The sequence below is a fragment of the Bos indicus genome, chromosome 11, assembly GCF_029378745.1.
Source record: "Bos indicus isolate NIAB-ARS_2022 breed Sahiwal x Tharparkar chromosome 11, NIAB-ARS_B.indTharparkar_mat_pri_1.0, whole genome shotgun sequence".
Taxonomy (NCBI): domain Eukaryota; kingdom Metazoa; phylum Chordata; class Mammalia; order Artiodactyla; family Bovidae; genus Bos; species Bos indicus.
In genome coordinates, this window is record NC_091770.1 from 37,289,515 (window position 1) to 37,310,000 (window position 20,486).

General features: G+C 39.1%; 1 protein-coding gene across 6 annotated transcripts in view; it reads left to right on the plus strand.

Annotated features, from left to right (window-relative positions):
* The window catches only part of EML6 (EMAP like 6), a 322,773-nt gene that overhangs the window by 190,528 nt on the left and 111,759 nt on the right, over positions 1–20,486 (plus strand). For all 6 annotated transcript variants that reach the window (XR_011569245.1, XM_070798676.1, XM_070798674.1 and 3 more), the window contains one exon: positions 4,256–4,468. Coding sequence is in view for 5 of the 6 variants with exons in the window: in XM_070798676.1 (XP_070654777.1) it covers positions 4,256–4,468 (213 nt within the window). In the remaining variant the exon portion in view is untranslated. The remainder of the gene's footprint in view (positions 1–4,255; positions 4,469–20,486) is intronic.

Consider the following 20,486-nt stretch of genomic DNA (forward strand, 5'->3'; position numbering starts at 1 on the left):
AGTATTGGAGTTTCAGCTTCAACATCAGTCCTTCCGATGGACACCCAGGACTGATCTCCTTTAGAATGGACTGGTTGGATCTCCTTGCAGTCCAAGGGACTCTCAAGATTCTTCTTCAACACGACAGTTCAAAAGCATCAATTCTTCAGTGCTCAGCTTTCTTCACAGTCCAACTCTCACATCCATACATGACCACTGGAAAAACTATAGCTTTGACTAGATGGACCTTTGTTGACAAAGTAATATCTCTGCTTTTGAATATGCTATCTAGGTTGGTCATAACTTTCCTTCCAAGGAATAAGCGTCTTTTAACTTCATGGCTGCAATCACCATCTGCAGTGATTTTGGAGCCCAGAAAAATAAAATCAGCCACTGTTTCCACTGTTTCCCCATCTATTTTCCATGAAGTGATGGGACTGCATGCCATGATCTTCGTTTTCTGAATGTTGAGCTTAATAAGCCAGCTTTTTCACTCTCCTCTTTCACCTTCATCAAGAGGCTTTTTAGTTCCTCTTCACTTTCTGCCATAAGGGTAGTGTCATCTGCATATCTGAGGTGATTGATATTTCTTCCGGCAATCTTGATTCCAGCCTGTGCTTCTTCCAGCCAAGCGTTTTCATGATGTACTCTGCATATAAGTTAAATAAGCAGGGTGACAATATCCAGCCTTGACGTACTCCTTTTCCTATTTGGAACCAGTTGTTGTTCCATGTCCAGTTCTAACTTTGCTTCCTGACCTGCATACAGGTTTCTCAAGAGGCAGATCAGGTGGTCTGGTATTCCCATTTCTTTCAGAATTTTCCATAGTTTATTGTGATCCACACAGTCAAAGGCTTTGGCATAGTCAATAAAGCAGAAATAGATGTTTTTTCTGGAACTCTCTTGCCTTCTCGATGATCCAACGGATGTTGGCAATTTGATCTCTGGTTCCTCTGCCTTTTCTAAAACCAGCTTGAACATTTGGAAGTTCTCGGTTCACATATTGCTGAAGCCTGGCTTGGAGAATTTTAAGCATCAATTTACTAGCGTGTGAGATAAGTGCAATTATGAAATAGTTTGAGCATTCTTTGGCATTGCTTTTCTTTGGGATTGGAATGAAAATTGACCTTTTCCAGTCCTGTGGCCACTCCTGAGTTTTCCAAATTTGTTGGCATATTGAGTGCAGCACTTTCACAGCATCATCTTTCACAATTTGAAAGAACTCAACTGGAATTCCATCACCTCCACTAGTTTTGTTCGTAGTGATGCTTCCTAAGGCCCACTTGACTTCACATTCCAGGATGTCTGGCTCTAGGTGAGTGAGCACACCATCGTGATTATCTGGGTCATGAAGACCTTTTTTGTACAGTTCTTCTGTGTATTCTTGCCACCTCTTCAATTTTTGAATAATGATTTTTTGTAATGTAAGATTAAAAATTTAATGTTTAACATAATTTTTTCATAAATTTTTTATTGAAAAATCAATTTTACCATGAAATAAGGTATAACATGGGCTTCCCAGGTGGCACTAGTAAAGAACCCACCTGCCAATGCATGAAATGTGAGAGGTATGGGTTGAGAAGATCCCCTGGAGAAGAGCCTGGCAACCCACTCCAGTATATTTGCCTGGAGAATCCCATGGACAGAGAAGCCTGGTGGCCTACAATCCAGCGGGTCACAAAGAATCAGACGTGACTGAAGCACACATGCATCATGCAAGGTGTAATATAATAAAATGCCAACTTTTTTTCATTTAAATTTATTTATTTTAATTGGAAATTCATCAGTTTACCATTACTGGGTTGCATATTTCTTTGTGTCTGCTTTCTTTGCTTGTCTGTATTTAATATATATTTTCCTATGTGAAAAAAGACGGAACACACATTTGTCATTTGCAATAAACAAATAAACCCTGCTCAGTGAAAATATCATAATTTTCTTTCTCATCCTCCTGTTGAGTGTTTGGGTGTATTTCTAGTTTCTTTGCTGACACCCACAGTAAAACTCCAAATATCTTTGTAGAGGTGGGATTTTCTCTTCCATGTTACTTCCTTGGACTGTGTTCTTTAAGCAGGGACACTGGATCAAGAATATATTCAAACTATCAGCTCTGATTCTATGGTCTTAAAAATGGGTATAATACTATGCTAGAGTCCAGAATTGCCAGTCTGACAATGCACCAGTAATGTGCAAGAGCATTTATTCTCATAGATTGTTTCATTGAAAATGTTTGTTACTGTTGAGGGGAAAGTATGAGTTAATACACTTAATTGTCTTGATTTTGAATTTTTAAATAGTGTATCACCAAACATTTTTCCCAGCATTCCTTTTCTGTGGGCTTCCTCCTTTGTGTGCTCCCAGAGGACATCCCTTGCTAGCTGCTGGTGGAAACTGGGTATTGTGCCCTGTACTTAAGAATATAGCAAGCAAAATTGTCAGGAGTCTTTTCCCCAACCAATTATACTTCATCAAAATTTGGTAGATTTTTATCATGTAGCACTTTAAACAGCAAAGTCCGTTCATTTCTTTCATTAAATAATTGAAGCTGATTTTTAAAAAAAAATCACTTCTCTGGCTCCTGGAATTATGAAAAGTAGGAGTTCAGAATAAACTTTTTAAAAACCAGAAAAAGTTGGTAACTGTGATAATATATAATTTAATAATAGTAATTTCTTCAATAACACAAAGCATAATATCATCTGTATCCAAATAATTAAGGTCAAGTAAATATCAGCTCAGTTCAGTTGCTCAGTTGTGTCTGACTCTTTGTGACCCCGTGGACTACAGCACACCAGGCTTCCCTGTCCATCACCAACTCCTGGAGCTTACTCAAACTCATGTCCATTGAGTCAGTGATGCCATCCAACCATCTCATCCTCTGTCGTCCCCTTCTCTTCCTGCCTTCAATCTTTCCCAGCATCAGGGTCTTTCCCAATGAGTCAGTTCTTGGAGTTTCAGCATCAGTCCTTCCAATGAACATTCAGGACTGATTTCCTTTAGAATGGACTTATTGGATCACCTTGCTGCCCAAGGGACTCTAAAGAGTCTTCTCCAACACCACAGTTCAAAAGCATCAATTCTTTGGCACTCAGCTTTCTTTATAGTCCAGTTCTCACATCCATATATGACTACTGGAAAAACCTTAGCTTTGACTAGACAGACATTTGTTGGCAAAGTGCCATCTCTGCTTTTTAATATGCTGTCTAGGTTGGTCATAGCTTTTCTTCCAAGGAGCAAGCAAGTCTTTTAATTTCATGGCTGCAGTCATCATCTGCAATGATTTTGGAGCCCCCCAAAATAAAGTCTGTCACTGTTTCCATTGTTTCCCCATCTATTTGCCATGAAGTGATGGGACTGGATGCCATGATCTTAGTTTTCTGAATGTTGAGTTTTAAGCCAAGTTTTTCACTTTGCTCTTTCAGTTTCATCAAGAGGCTCTTTAGTTCTTCTTCACTTTCTGCCATAAGTGTAGTATCATCTGCATATCTGAGATTATTGATATTTTTCCTGGAAATCTTGATTTCAGTTTGTGCTTCATCCAGTCCAGCATTTCTAATGACGTACTCTGCATATAAGTTAAATAAGCAGGGTGACAGTATACAACCTTGACGTACTCCTTTTCCTATTTGGAACCAGTCTGTTGTTCCATGTCCAGTTCTAACTGTTGCTTCTTGATCTGCATACAGATTTATCAGGAAGCGGGTCTGGTGGTCTGGTATTCCCATCTGTTTAAGAATTTAGTTTGTTGTGATCCGCACAGTTCAAGGCTTTAGCATAGTCAATAAAGCAGAAATAGATGTTTTTCTGGAACTCTCTTGCTTTTTCCATGATCCAACGGATGTTGGCAATTTGAACTCTGGTTCCTCTGCCTTTTCTAAATCTAGCTTGAACATCTGAAAGTTCACAGTTCACGTATTGCTGAAGCCTGGCTTGGAGAATTTTGAGCATTACTTTGCTAGCATGTGAGATGAGTGCAATTGTGTGGTAGTTTGAGCATTCTTTTGCATTGCCTTTCTTTGGTAGTTTGAGACATTAGATTTCAGTACAATGATCATTTCCTTTCTCATATCTTGAGTTTTGAGCATGTGCTTTCTTTAAACCCTGCTGGGGGGAAAAAATCACCAGTTGGGGAAAGAGATTATAATTTATAGTTTCCTTAGTTTATAAACATTTTAAAACAAAGGTTTTAGACTTCTTTGAGAAAAATGAATAAGTAAATTCAACATGATTTTTATTTACATGTAGCATTATATTGAAGTATATTGATTATTTTCAGCTGGGAAGTCTTTAACGAGTAAAGAAGAAATCAAAGGGATTCCCTGGGCCTCCTGGACATGTGTGAAAGGCCCAGAAGTGAGTGGAATTTGGCCAAAATACACTGATGTCACTGACATCAACTCAGTGGATGCAAATTACAACAGTTCAGTGTTGGTGTCTGGAGATGATTTTGGACTGGTTAAATTGTTTAAATTTCCTTGTCTCAAAAAAGGTAAGGCCAAAAGAAATGCTTCATTGAATGAAGATTTAATCTAGGATATATATATATATAGTGTAATTAAAGCTTATTTTCTTGATGTCCATTAGTGCAGACTATTCATTTTATCTTTATATATATATATTTACCCTTTAACACTTTTTAGTAAAGTTTGATATCTTCTGCTTTTGACATTCTGAAATATATGTGGTTTTGCAAATTTAAGTCAGCATTTGTTAACAGAGATACTAAACCTTTTGTGATCCATAAACCTCACGTTTCACATTTTAAACAAGTTATATTCTATTTTATTTATATCTATGTAAATATAATAATTTAAATTATGTTACATTAAAATATTGTAATTAAAATTCATTTATGCATTATACCTAATTATGCTTATACATAGGAAGCAAAGCTACTCCTTATAGACATATTTAAAATAAAATCTGAAAGTGATTGTTCTGGTGATAATACACTTTGTGGACTGCTTCTCATAGCACTAATTTTGCACACCAGACTAACATTAACTGGTGAAATTTTTATAGAATTATAGTTGATTTACAGTGTATTAATTTCTACTGTACAGAAAAGTGATTCTGTTTTATATATATAGGTATGTATATCTATATATACATATAGGTAAATATACATTCTTTTTAAAATTGTTTCCCATTATGGTTTATCAGTGGAATATTGAATATAGTTCCCTGTCCTATACAGTAGGACCTTGTTGTTTATCCATTCTATCTATATATTATAGTTTACATCTGCTAATCCCAAACTCCCAATATGTTCCTTCCCCAACTCCCCTCCCACTTGGCAACCACAAGTCTGTTCTTCATGTCTAGGAGTCTACTTCTGTTTGGTAGATAAGTTCATTTGTATCATATTTTAGATTCTGTATATAAGTGATATCACATGGTCTTTTTCTCTTTCTGACTTAACCCCGCTTAGTTTGGTCATCTCTAGATCCATCCATGTTGCTGCAAATGGCGTTATTTCATTCTTTTTATGGCTGAGTAGTATTCCATTGTGTACATTACCCATCTTCTGTATCCATTCATCTGTTGATGGACATTTAGATTGTTTCCATGTCTTGGTTTTTGTGAATAGTGTTACTATGAACATTGGGGTGCATGTATCTTTTTGAATTGTAGTTTTGTCTGAATATATGTCCAGGAGTGGGATTGCAGGATCATACAGTAGTTCTGTCTTTAGTTTTTGGAGGAACCTTCATAACTGTTTCCCATTGTAGTTGTACCAACTTACTTACCCACCAACAGTGTAGAAGGGTTTCATTTTCTCCACACACTCTCCAGCATTTGTTGTCTGTAGACTTTTTAGTGATGGCCATTTAGTGAAGTGGTACCTCACTGCAGTTTTAGTTTGCCCACTCCAGTACTTTTGCCTGGAAAATCCCATGGACGGAGGAGTCTGGTGGGCTGCAGTCCATGGGGTCGCTGGAGTCGGACACGACTGAGCAACTTCACTTTCACTTTTCACTTTCATGCATTGGAGCAGGAAATGGCAACCCACTCCAGTGTTCTTGCCTGGAGAATCCCAGGGACGGGGGAGCCTGGTGGGCTGCCGTCTATGGGGTCGCACAGAGTCGGACATGACTGAAGCGACTTAGCAGTAGCAGTAATTAGCAGAACTGAACATCTCTTCATGTGCCTGGTGGCCACCTGTATGTCTTCCTTCGAAAAATGTTTATTTACATCTTCTACCCTTTTTCGTTGTTTGTTTTGTCGTCGTTGAGTTTTATGACCTGTTTATGTATTTTGGAATTTAAGCCCTTGTTGGTTGCATCATTTGTAAATATTTTCTCCCAGTCTGCAAATTTGTCTTTTCATCTTGTTTATGGTTTTCTTTGTTGTGCAAAACTTGTAAGTTTGGTTAGGTCCCATTTGTTTATTTTTGCTTTGGAAAGACTGATAACTGGTGACATTTTTGAGAGAGAAATTTGACTCAAAACCCTTTCTGCCATTGCATCTTGTTCTTTTGTTTTATTGTTGTCACTTCAATTTTTCTGGCACCTCAGGCTTTGTAGAATGTGGCTGAGTTAATTATGTAATGATCCTGTCCTCTTCTCCCTTCAAAAGTTTTGGCAAATCCTATACACAGGTTTTTCTGAGACTCCCCACCTGTACCCTGAAAATCTGATTTTGGGAAAGTAATCAGTAGGCATATGCTGTTGCCTAAAATGCATGTCACTTGAATGATTTTTAGATTAAGCATGGAAAGAGACTGAAAATGTAATCAGAAAGTTTTTTCAGCTAACTGGCAGTTTCGAAGCAGTGAATTTTGGTACAAAATTGAACATAAAGTGCATAGGAGAAGCAACCATCACTTCCACTTGACAAGATGACCATCAGTTTAAAATGCTTGCGGAACAAGATGGCAGAGGGGTAGGTGGACATGGAGTACATCTCTCCCCACGGATGTGTCAGGAATACACCTTCAGACACAGAACTGCATGCAGAACACCAGCTGAAAGTGGACAGGAGTACCTGATCAGCAGAAAAGAATATATAGACCCACCTGAAACTCGGTAGGACGAAGGAACTAGGGGGAAAACGGGAGCATTAGTAGGACTGGACCTGCCCTCAGCCAGTGGGGGAACTGAAGCAGGGGTGTGATCCCCACATCCGGACAGTTGTCTGAGTCAGAGGAGAAACATTTAAGGCTCAGAGGGAAACAGCCTAAATGGAATGAGAATCAGACCGTCCTTGCCACAGCCATACATACCCTAGATGGCATAGTGGCTGGAAGCTGGAGTTTAGGGATTGTGGAGCAATCCCAGGGCAAGGGCTGCTGTTGACTGTGGAGAGACAGATCAAGGGAATGTGAGGAAGGAGATTGTGGTGGGAAGTGCCCGTGGAGGAAAGCCAGCAGCCATGGAAGCAGGTTGATGCTGCTGAGTCATGAGTAGTGGGGGGAGCCATCACCATAGCCTCTCTCCCCCCATCACCATAGCCTCTCTCCCCCCATCACCATAGCCTCTCTCCCCCCATCACCATAGCCTCTCTCCCCCCATCACCATAGCCTCTCCCCAGACAGAACCCCTGCGACTCAAGCAGCTGTACCACCTCCACACCTGGCCCTCACAGGGGCAAACCCAAGTCCTTCAGGGCAGCCTCAGGAGCAAACTCCAGCGGATGACTCATATCCAGAAGTGGAAATAAAACCACAATTGTAACCCAGGAGCAGTGTGACTAAGGAAGAAGACCCAAAACCCTCCCACCAGCTGTACAAACTGCAGATTAAATCCACACGATCAACTAGGCAGACACTGTGTCTGTGGAATATATAAAAGCTCATTGAGAGCCCCTGCAAAACAAAATGCACTAGTTCTGATTGCTGTGGACATTGGAGGCAAGAACACAGAATAGGAGCAGATTAGAATCTGAGCTGCCCCCACAGTAGGTCCAGAGATCAGCACAGTGTTAGAGGGCATCCTAGGGAGGTGAAGTGGCCTGTGACTCCCAGCAAGGGAAAGGACTCTGACAGCAGAGACTCAAGAAAAACATTTATTTTCTTATGTTTTGACTTGTTCTGTAGATTCTTTTGGGTTTTTTTTTTCTTTTTTCCCCGCTTCTGTTGTAGTTGTTGATTTTATTGGCACTATGAAATCTAACTAGCTTTTAAGGTTGTTTTTTTTCCCTCAGTCACATTTTTTATTGTTGTTATAAACCTCTAGCTCTATATTGGGCTTTTGAAGTTCTGGGGAGTTGTTTTCTTTGTTTCTCTTCTCTTTTTTTAATTTTAGTTTTTTAAACGTATTATTATTTTTCTGCATTTATTCCTTAGTTTGCTTTTCTTACTGTTCTTTTCCCCTTGCAGTTAATCTTTAATATATATATAAATCTTCTTTATCTACCTCTATTTAGCTTTGCATATCAATTCTTTCTTTCTTTTCTTCCTTTCCTTTAGCTCAACACATTTGATAGTTTTATTTTCATCACTTTATACCCTAGTTGGCACCTTGCTTTAATCTTGTTTTCCACTTTGTACTTTAGTTTTGTTCAGTTCAGTTCAGTCACTCAATTGTGTCTGACTCTTTGCGACCCCATGAGCCGCAGCACGCCAGGCCTCCCTGTCCATCACAAACTCCCAGAGTTTATCCAAACTCATGTCCATTGAGTCAGTGATGCCATCTAACCGTCTCATCCTCTGTCTTCCCCTTTTCCTCCTGCCCTCAATCTTTCCCAGCATCAGGGTCATTTCAGTTGAGTCAGCTCTTTGCATCAGGTGGCCAAAGTGTTGGAGTTTCAGCTTCAACGTCAGTCCCTCCAGTGAACACCCAGGACTGATCTCTAGAATGGACTGGTGGATCTCCTTGCAGTCCAAGGGACTCTCAAGAGTCTTCTCCAACACCACAGTTCAAAAGCAACAATTCTTCGGCACTCACCTTTCTTTATAGTCCAACTCTCACATCCATACATGACTACTGGAAAAACCATGGCCTTAACTAGATGGACCTTTGTTGACAAAGTAATGTCTCTGCTTTTTAATATGCTGTCTAGGTTGGTCATAACTTTCCTTCCAAGGAGCAAGCAAGTCTTTTAATTTCATGGTTGCAGTCACCATCTGCAGTGATTTTGGAGCCCCCAAAAATAAAGTCTGACACTGTTTCCACTGTTTCCCTATCTATTTGCCATGAAGTAATGGGACCGGATGCCATGATCTTAGTTTTCTGAATGTTGAGCTCTAAGCCAACTTTTTCACTCTCCTCTTTCACTTTCATCAAGAGGCTTTTTAGTTCCTCTTCACTTTCTGCCATAAGGGTGGTGTCATCTGCATATCTGAGGTTATTGATATTTCCCCTGGCAGTCTTGATTCCAGCTTCTGCTTCTTCCAGCCCGGAGTTTCTCATGAGGTACTCCGCATATAAGTTAAATAAGCAGGGTGACAATATACAGCTTTGACGGACTCCTTTTCCTATTTGGAACCAGTCTGTTGTTCCATGTCCATTTCTCACTGTTGCTTCCTGACTTGCATACAGCTTTCTCAAGAGGCAGGTCAGGTGGTCTGGTATTCCCATCTCTTTCAGAATTTTCTACAGTTTATTGTGATCCACACAGTCAAAGGCTTTAGCATAGTCAATACAGCAGAAATAGATGTTTTTCTGGAACTCTCTTGCTTTTTCCATGATCCAGCAGATGTTGGCAATTTGATCTCTGGTTCCTCTGCCTTTTCTAAAACGAGCTTGGACATCTGGAAGTTCATATATTGCTGAAGTCTGGCTTGAAGAATTTTAAGCATCACTTTACTAGCGTGTGAGATGAGTGCAATTGTGCGGTAGTTTGAGCATTCTTTGGCATTGCCTTTCTTTGGGATTGGAATGAAAACTGATCTTTTCCAGTCCTGTGGCCACTCCTGAGTTTTCCAAATTTGTTGGCGTATTGAGTGTGGCACTTTCACAGCATCATCTTTCAGGATTTGGAATAGCTCAACTGGAATTCCATCACCTCCACTAACTTTGTTCGTAGTGATACTTACTAAGACCCACTTGACTTCACATTCCAGGATATCTGGCTCTAGGTGAGGGATCACACCATCGTGATTATCTGGGTCATGAAGATCTTTTTTGTACAGTTCTTCTGTATATTCTAGCCAACTCTTCTTAATATCTTCTGCTTCTGTTAGGTCCATACCATTTCTGTCCTTTATTGAGCCCATCTTTGCATGAAATGTTCCCTTGATATCTCTAATTTTCTTGAAGAGATCTCTAGTCTTTCCCATTCTGTTATTTTCCTCTATTTCTTTGCATTGATCACTGAGGAAGGCTTTCTTATCTCTCTTTGCTATTCTTTGGAACTCTGCATTCAGATGGGTGTATCTTTTCTTTTCTCTTTTGCTTTTCATTTCTCTTCTTTTCACAGCTATTTGTAAGGCCTCCTCAGACAGCCATTTTGCTTTTATGCATTTCTTTTTCTTGGGGATGGTCTTGATTCCTGTCTCCTGTACAATGTCACAAACCTCTTCCACAGTTCATCAGACACTCTATCAGATCTAGGCCCTTAAATGTATTTCTCATTTCTACTGTATAATCATAAGGGATTTGATTTAGGTCATACCTGAATGGTCTAGTGGTTTTCCCTACTTTCTTCAATTTAAGTCTGAATTTGGCAATAAGGAGTTCATGGTCTGAGCCACAGTCAGCTCCTGGTCTTGTTTTTGCTGACTGTATAGAGCTTCTCCATCTTTGGCTGCAAAGAATATAATCAGTCTGATTTCAGTGTTGGCCATCTGGTGATGTCCATGTGTAGAGTATTCTCTTGTGTTGTTGGAAGAGGGTGTTTGCTATGATCAATGTGTTCTCTTGGCAAAACTCTATTAGGCTTTGCCCAGCTTCATTCTGTACTCCAAGGCCAAATTTGCCTGTTACTCCAGGTGTTTCTTGGCTTCCTACTTTTGCATTCCAGTCCCCTATAATGAAAAGGACATCTTTTTTGAGTGTTAGTTCTAAAAGGTCTTGTAGGTCTTCATAGAACCATTCCACTTCAGCTTCTTCAGCATGACTGGTCAGGGCATAGACTTGGATTACCATGATATTGAATGGTTTGCCTTGGAAATGAGAGATCATTCTGTTGTTTTTGAGATTGCATCCAAGTACTGCATTTCAGACTCTTCTGTTGACTATAATGGCTACTCCATTTCTTCTAAGGGATTCTTACCCACAGTAGTAGATATAATGGTCATCTGAGTTAAATTCACCCATTCCAGTCCATTTTAGTTTGCTAATTCCTAGAATGTTGACGTTTACTTTTGCCATCTACTGTTTGACCACTTCCAATTTGCCTTGATTCATGGACCTGACATGCCAGGTTCCTATGCAATATTGCTCTTTACAGCATTGGACCTTGCTTGTATCACCAGTCACATCCACAAGTGGGTGTTGTTTTTGCTTTGGCTCCATCCGTTCATTCTTTCTGGAGTTATTTCTCCACTGATCTCCACTATCATATTGGGCACCTACCGACCCGGGGAGTTCCCCTTTCTCTGTCCTATCTTTTTGCCTTTTCATACTGTTCATGGGGTTCTCAAGCAAGAATACTGAAGTGGTTTGCCATTCCCTTCTCCAGCAGACCACATTCTGTGAGACCTCTCCACCATGACCCATCCATCTTGAGTGGCCCCATATGGCATGGCTTAATTTCACTGAGTTAGACAAGGCTGTGGACCATGTGGTCAGATTGGTTAGTTTTCTGATTGTGGTTTCACATTTCGGTCTGCCCTCTGATGCCGTCTCTCACCACCTACCATCTTACTTGGGTTTCTCTTACCTTGGATGTGGGGTATCTCTTCACGGCTGATCCAGCAAAGCACAGCCATTGCTCCTTACCTTGGATGTTGAGTATCTCCTCTCAGCCCCCACTCCTGACCTTGAAGGTGGGGCATCTCCTCTCAGCTACGGCACCTGTCCTCGGGCATGGGGTACCTCCTCTCGGCCATTCCTGCGCTGAGCAGCCACCACTCCTGCTTAGGTTTGTTCTGGTAGATATAATTTGCCAGGTCAATCTATTGTACTTTATTTTTGTTGGACTGTTTTGATTTTGCTTATGGGTGTATATGTATATGTGTATATTCAGTCACACTTTTTATTGTTGTTATAAACCTTTGCCTCTACATTGGACCTTTGCAGTTCTGTGGAGTTTTCCTTTTTTTTTCTTTTCTCTATTTTATAATTTTAATTTTTAATGTTCTTAAACCTCTTATATTTTTTCTACATTTATTCCTTTGTTTGCCTTTCCTACTGTTCTTTTCCCCTTGCAGTTAATCTTCAATGTATGTAAATCTTCTTCATCTACCTCTATTTAACTTTGCATATCTTTTCTTTCTTTCTCTCTTTTCTTTCTTTCCTTTCCTCTCAACATATATGTTAGTTTTGTTTTCATTACTTTATTCCTCACTTGGCACCTTGCTTTAATTTTATTTTCCAGTTTGTGCTTTAGTTAGTTTTATTCTTAACTTGTAAATATAATTTTTGATTTCCTTTGTTTGCCAGGTCAATCTACTTTATTTTTGTTGGACTGTTTTGACTTTGCTCATAGGTGTATATGTATATGTGTATATCTATTATTTAAATATTATTTGCCTGATTTTGTAACTGCCATTTGTCTGGGGTTCATCTTTGGTTTCTTGTTTTTGGATTTTTGTTTTAATCTCACTTAATGCCATAACAAGCCACTTGTGTAATCTTTGTTCCTGACCAGAGGTCAAGCTCTGAGCCTTTGGAGTGGGAGCACTGACTCCAAGACCCTAGACTACCAGAGAACTAACACTAAGGAGTATCAAATAGTGAGAACTCACACAAAGGAAACCACTGTAATACAAGACCCAGCATCACCCAACCACCAATAACACCCTGTGCAGGACCCCTCATCTAAACAAAAGGAAAAAAGGAAAGGAAAGTGAAGTCGCTCAGTCGTGTCTGACTCATTGCAACCCCATGGACTGTAGCTTACCAGGCTCCTTTATCAATGGGATTTTCCAGGCAATAGTACTGGGGTGGATTGCCATTTCTTTCTCCAGGGGAGCTTCCTGACCCAGGGATCAAACCTGGGTCTCCCGCACTGTAGACAGATGCTTTACTGTCTGAGCCACCAGGGAAGTCCAAACAAAACAAAAATACAAACCCAATCATCAGCAGACAGGATTACCACCTCACTCAGCCTTGCTCATCAGAGGAAAAACAAACAAACAAAAACTCAGCACAAATCCCACCCTATAAGAAGCTTAGACAAACCACTGGACCAACCTTAGAGGGCAGAAACCAAAAGGAAAAAAGAATTCAGCCTTGAAGGCTGGGAAAAGGAGACCTCAAACTCAATAAGTTAAAAAGAAAATAATGAAAAAGCAGAGAAATACTACACAAATGAAGGAACAAACTAGAAACACAGAAGTCCAAATAAATGAAGAGGAAATAGGCAAACTACCTGAAAAAGAATTCAGAATAATGATAGCAAAGATGATCAAAAACCTTGAAAGCAAAATGGAGAAAATGCAAGAATCAATTAACAAAGACCTAGAAGAATTAAAGAATAAACACGCAGAGACAACACAATTCCTGAAATTTAAAATATTCTAGAAGGAATCAATAGCAGAATATCTGAAGCAGAAGAACGAATTCAGTGAGCTGGAAGATAAAATGGTGGAAACGACTTCTGAAGAGCAGAATAGAGTAAAAAGACTGAAAAGAACTGAGGATAGTCTCAGAGACCTCTGGGACAATATCAAATGCACCAACATTCAAATTATAGGGGTCCCAGAAGAAGAAGAGAAGAAGAAAGGGTATGAGAAAATTTTTGAAGAGATTATAGTTGAAAATTTCCTCAACACAGAAAAGGGAAATAATCAAGTCCAAGAGGCACAAAGAGCCCCATACAGGATAAAACCAAGGAGAAACACACCAAGACACATACTAATCAAAATAACAAAGTCTAAATGAAAGAATATCAAAAGCAGCAAGGGAGAAGCAACAAGAAACTTGCAAGGGAGACCCCATACGCTTAACAGCTGATCTTTCAGCAGAAACTCTGCAGGCCAGAAGGGAATGGCAGGATATATTTAAAGTACTCAAAGGGAAAAATCTACAACCAAGATTACTGTACCTGGCAAGGATCTCATTCAAAATTGATGGAGAAATCAAAAGCTTTTCAGATAAGCAAAGTTAAGAGAATTCAGTACCACCAAATCAGCTTTACAACAAATATTAAATGGACTTATATAGTCAAGAAATATAAGAGAAGAAAAAAGATCTACAAAGTCAACCCCAAACAATCAAGAAAATGGCAATAGGAACATATATATCAATAATTACTTTAAATGTAAATGGATTAAATGCTCCACCCAAAAGACACAGACTGGCTGAATGGATACAAAAACAAGATCCATATATATGCTGTGTAACAAGAAACCCACTTCAGACCTAAAGACACATATAGACTGAAAGTGAGAGGATGGAAAAATATATTCCATGCAAATGGGAAGCAAAAGAAAGCTGGAGTAGCAATCCTCATATCAGACAAAATAGACCTTAAAATAAAGAAGATTATAAGAGATAAGAAAGGACACTACATAATGATCAAGGGATCAATCCAAGAGGAAGACACAACAATTGTAAATATCTATGCACCCAACATAGGAGCACCTCAATACATAAGACAAACACTAACAGACATAAAAGGAGAAATTGACAGTAACACAGTAATAGTAGGAGACTTTAACACCCTATTCACACCAATGGACAGATCATCAAAACAGAAAATTAATAAGGAAGCACAAGTCTTAAATGATACATTAGGTGAGATGGATCTCATTGGTATCTTCAGGACATTCCATCCAAATGTAGAAGAATACACCTTCATCTCAAGTGAACATGGAACATTCTCCAGGATAGACCACTTCTTGGGTCACAAATCAAACCTCTGTAAGTTTAAGAAAATTGAAATGGTATCAAGCATCTTCTGCAACCACAATGCTATGAGACTACATATCAATTACAAGAAAAAAACTGTAAGAAACAAAAACACATGGAGATTAAACAACATGTTTCTGAATAACCAACAGGTTCTTGAAGAAATCAAAAGGGAAATTAAAAAATTTCTAGAAACAAATGACAATGAAAACACAGAAACTCACAACCTATGGGATGCAGCAAAAGCAGTCCTAAGAGGGAAGTTTATAGCGATACAATCCTACCTCAAGAAACAAGAAAAACACCAAATAGCCTAACTTTGTATCTAAAATAACTGGAAAAAGAAGAACAAAAAACCCCCAGAATTAGTAGAAGGAAAAAAATAATAAAGATCTGAGCAGAAATAAATGAATAAATTAAAGAAACAATAGTAAAGATTAATAAAACTAAAAGCTGGTTCTTTGAGAAGATAAACAAAATCAAAAAACCTTGAGCCAGACTCATCAAGAAAAAAAGAAGAATCAAACCAACAAAATTAGAAATGAGAAAGGAGAGGTTACAACAGACAATGCAGAAATACGAAAGATTATAAGAGACTATTATGAACAACTATATGTCAATAAAATGGATAATCTGGAAGAAATGGACAGATTCTTAGAAAAGTTCAATCTTCCAAGGCTGAACCAGGAAGAAATAGAAATTATGAACAACCCAATTACAAACACTGAGACCAAAGCTGGGATCAAAAATCTCCCAGCAAAAGCAAAAGCCCAGGACCAGATGGCTTCACAGGAGAATTCTATCAAACATTTAGAGAAGAGCAAATGCCCATCCTTCTAAAACTCTCAAAAAATTGCAGAGGAAGGATCACTTCCAAACTCATTCTACAAGGTCACCATCACCCTGATACCAAAATCAGACAAAGACAACACACACAAAAAAACAGAACTACAGGCCAATATCACTGATGAACATAGATGCAAAAATTCTCAACAAAATTTTAGCAAACAGAATTCAGCAACACATCAAAAAGCTCATACACCATGATCAAGTTGGGTTTATCCCAGGAATGCAAGGATTCTTCAATATACGCAAATCAGTCAATGTGATATACCATATTAACAAACTGAAAGATAAAAACCATATCACCATCTCAATAGATGCAGAAAAAGCCTTTGACAAAATTCAGCAGCCATTTATGATTAAAACTCCTCAAAAAATGGGCATAGAAGGAACCTATGTCAACAAAGTAAGGGCAATATACAAACGTCCTCAATGGTGAGAAACTGAAAACATCTTCCCTAAGATCAGGAACAAGACAAGGGTGTCCAATTTCACCACTGTTATTCAACATAATTCTGGAAGTCCTAGCAATCAGAGAAGAAAAAGAAAGGGAATCCAAATCGGAAAAGAAGAAGTAAATCTCTCACTGTTTGCAGATGACATGATACTGTACATAGAAAACACTAAAGATAGTATCAGAAAATTACTAGAGCTAATCAGTGAATTTAGAAAAGTTGCAGGATACAAAATCAATACACAGAAATCACTTTCATTTCTATATACTAACAATGAAAAATCAGAAAGAGAAATTAAGGAATCAATCCCATTCACCATTGCAACAAAAAGAATTAAATATCTAAGAATAAACTTACCTAAGGAGACAAAAGAACTGTACAGAGAAAATTATAAGACACTAACAAAGGAAATCAAAGATGACATAAACAGGTGGAGAGATATTCCATGTTCCTGGGTAGGAAGAATCAATATTATGAAAATGATTATACTACCAAATGCAATCTACAGATTCAATGCAATCCCTATCAAATTACCAATGGCATTTTTCACAGAACTAGAACAAAAAATTTCACAATTCATATGGAAACACAAAAGACCCTGAATAGCCAAAGCAGTCTTGAGAAGGAAGAATGAATGGAGCTGGAGGAATCACCTTCCTGACTTCAGATTATACTACAAAACTACAGTCATCAAGACAGTATGGTACTGGCACAAAAACAGAAGTACAGACCAATGGAACAAGATAGAAAGCCCAGAAATAAACCCATGCACCTATGGGTACCTTAATTTTGACAAAGGAGGCAGGAATATACAGTGGGGCAAAGACAGCCTCTTCAGTGAGTGGTGCTGGGAAAACTGGACAGCTGCATGTAAAAGAATGAAATTAGAACACTTCCTAACACCATACACAAAGATAAAATGGATTAAAGACCTAAATATAAGACCAGAAACTATAAAACTCTTAGAGGAAAACATAGGCAGAACACTCGATGACATAAATCAAAGCAAGATCCTCTATGACCCGTCTCCTAGAGTAATGAAAATAAAAACAAAAGTAAACAAGTGGGCCCTGATTAAACCTAAAAGCTTTTGCACAGCAAATGAAACTATAAGCAAGGTGAAAAGACAACCCTTGGAATAGGAGAAAATAATAGGAAATGAAACAACTGACAAAGGATTAATTTCCAAAATATACAAGCAGCTTATACAACTCAATACCAGAAAAACAAACAACCCAATCAAAAAGTGGAAAAAGACCTAAACAGACAGTTCTCCAAAGAAGGCATAAAGATGGCTAACGAACACATGAAAAGATCCTCAATATCACTCATTATTAGAGAAATGCAAATCAAAACCACAATGAGATATCACCTCACACCAGTCAGAATGTCCATCATCAAAAAGTCTATAAACTAAATGCTAGAGAGGGTGTGGATAAAAGGGAATGCTCTTGCACTGTTGATGGGAATGTAAATTGATACAGCCACTATGGAAGACAGTATGGAGATTCCTTAAAAAACTAGCAATAAAACTACCGTATGACCCAGCAATCCCACTCCTAGGCATATACCCTGAGAAAACCAGGGTTGAAAAAGACACATGTATCCCATTGTTCATTGCAGCACTACTTACAATAGCTAGAACATGGAAGCAACCTAGATGTCCACCGACAGATGAATGGATAAAGAAGTTCTGGTACATATGCACAATGGAATATTACTCAGCCATAAAAGGACACATTCGAGTCAGTTCTGATGAGGTGGATGAACCTAGAACCTATTACACAGAGTCAAGTGAGTCAGAAAGAGAAAGGTAAATATCGTATTCTAACGCACATACATGGAATCTAGAAAAATGGTTCTGAAGAATTCATTCACAGGGCAGCAATGGAGAAACAGACATGGAGAATAGACTTATGGACATGGGGAAAGGCGAGGAGAGGGTGAAATGTATGGAAAGAGTAACATGGAAACTTACATTACCATATGTAAAATAGATAGCCAATGGGAATGTGCTGAATGGCTCAGGAAACTCAAACAGGGGCTCTGTATCAACCTAGATGTGTGGTAGTGGAGGGGGGATGGGAGGGAGGTTCAAAAGTGAGGGGATATATGTATACCTTTGGCAGAAAGTGAAGAGGAACTAAAAAGCCTCTTGATGAAAGTGAAAGTGGAGAGTGAAAAAGTTGGCTTAAAGCTCAACATTCAGAAAACGAAGATCATGGCATCTGGTCCCATCACTTCATGGCAAATAGATGGAGAAACAGTGGAAACAGTGTCAGACTTTATTTTTTTGGGCTCCAAAATCACTGCAGATGGTGACTGCAGCCATGAAATTAAAAGACACTTACTCCTTGGAAGGAAAGTTCTGACCAACCTAGGTAGCATATTCAAAAGCAGAGACATTACTTTGCCAACAAAGGTCTGTCTAGTCAAGGCTATGGTTTTTCCAGTGGTCATGTATGGATGTGAGAGTTGATATTGATGCTTTTGAACTGTGGTGTTGGAGAAGACTCTTGAGAGTCCCTTGGACTGCAAGGAGATCCAACCAGTCCATTCTGAAGGAGATCAGCCCTGGGATTTCTTTGGAAGGAATGATGCTGAAGCTGAAACTCCAGTACTTTGGCCACCTCATGTGAAGAGTTGACTCTTTGGAAAAGACTCTGATGCTGGGAGGGAATGGGGGCAGGAGGAGAAGGGGACGACAGAGGATGAGATGGCTGGGTGGCATCACCGACTCGATGGACGTGAGTCTGAGTAAACTCCGGGAGTTTGTGATGGACAGGGAGGCCTGGCGTGCTGCGATTCATGGGGTCGCAAAGAGTCAGACACGACTGAGCGACTGAACTGAACTGAACTGAACTGATGGCTGATTCATGTTGAGGTTTGATAGAAAACAACAAAATTCTGTAAATCAATTATCCTTCAATTAAAAACAATTTTTTTAAAGAAATGAAGAAAGTAGAATTTAGGTCTGTTGGATACAAAAAATTTTTTTAAATTAAATGCTCAAGGCACAGCATTACCTCAACATGCCTAATTCAAACTGTTCTCTCTCACCCTAACGGGTCTTTTGAGTAATAGGGCATGTCTTGTTAGATTGAGTAACGTACTTGCAGAAGTTAACTAACCAGAAGGTATCTGGAATATCAGCATTCAGAAGAAACATCTTGAGGGTCAGAAACAATACTGTTGGCCTCAAGTGTCAGGACTTGACAATCCAGTGAGAGTTGATATTTTTTATGTATCACTGAGCCTTGTAGGGTGGATTGGGTTTAGCAAATAGCAATGGAAATGTAGACTTTGGGTTTGCTTATTAGGAAGGGGAGGGGTGAGGTGGGAGGTATGGTGAGTACTGCTACTTGTCAAAATGAGATATTCTTATTATAAAACCACCCTGAGGATGAAGGGGGCGAGAAGACATCTGAATGAACAAGGAGAGGTTGACAGCCAGAGTGACAGTAGGTGAGAGTAATAAAACCCACCCACAATCTGCAGAAGTATCCCTGTCCTCGTGGCAAATTGACTTGTTCTACTTTTCCTGATACAGAGTTTATACATCTTGTAATTTTGCCTCAAGTCATTTAGGCCTCTCATGGACTTCTTGTGCCAAAACTTCCAACCGAGTAGTTTATAACAGTGTTTCTGATGAGAATGGTAATAGTTGGTACAACTTGTCTTTCTTTAACCAAGGTACCAGTGACAAGTATTCCCCCAACTTTTGAACCTGTGAACAGGCAAATAAGAGTGGGGGCTGATGACTGAGAGAGAGTATGGAGACTGAGCAAACATTATAATTTTCCATTGTGATTAAATAAAACTCACAATCAAGTTAATTGACATTTACAATTATATGAGCATAGTATTCTCTCTCATAATAATTAGACATAAATGTTCTATGGCTAATGAAAATGACTACAATTTGTATTATTGTTGGCTTTGCTGATAATTTAGTTGGTAAAGAATCCACCTGCAATGCAGGAGACCCCGGTTCGATTCCTGGGTCTCCGCTAAAGAAGGGGCAGGCTACCCACTCCAGTATTCTTGGATTTCCCTGGTGGCTCAGCTGGTTAAGAATCCACTTGCAATGCAGGAGACCTGGGTTGAATCCCTGGGTTGGGAGGATCTGGAGAAGGGAAAGCTACCCACTCCAGTATTCCAGAATTCCATGGACTGTATTGTCCATGGGGTTGCAAAGAGTGGGACACGACTGAGCGACTTTCACTTTCACACTTTCACTGTATTATTGTTATATAGCAGAACCAATTTGTTTTCCTCATTTTGACAGTTATTAAATCTTAATATAATT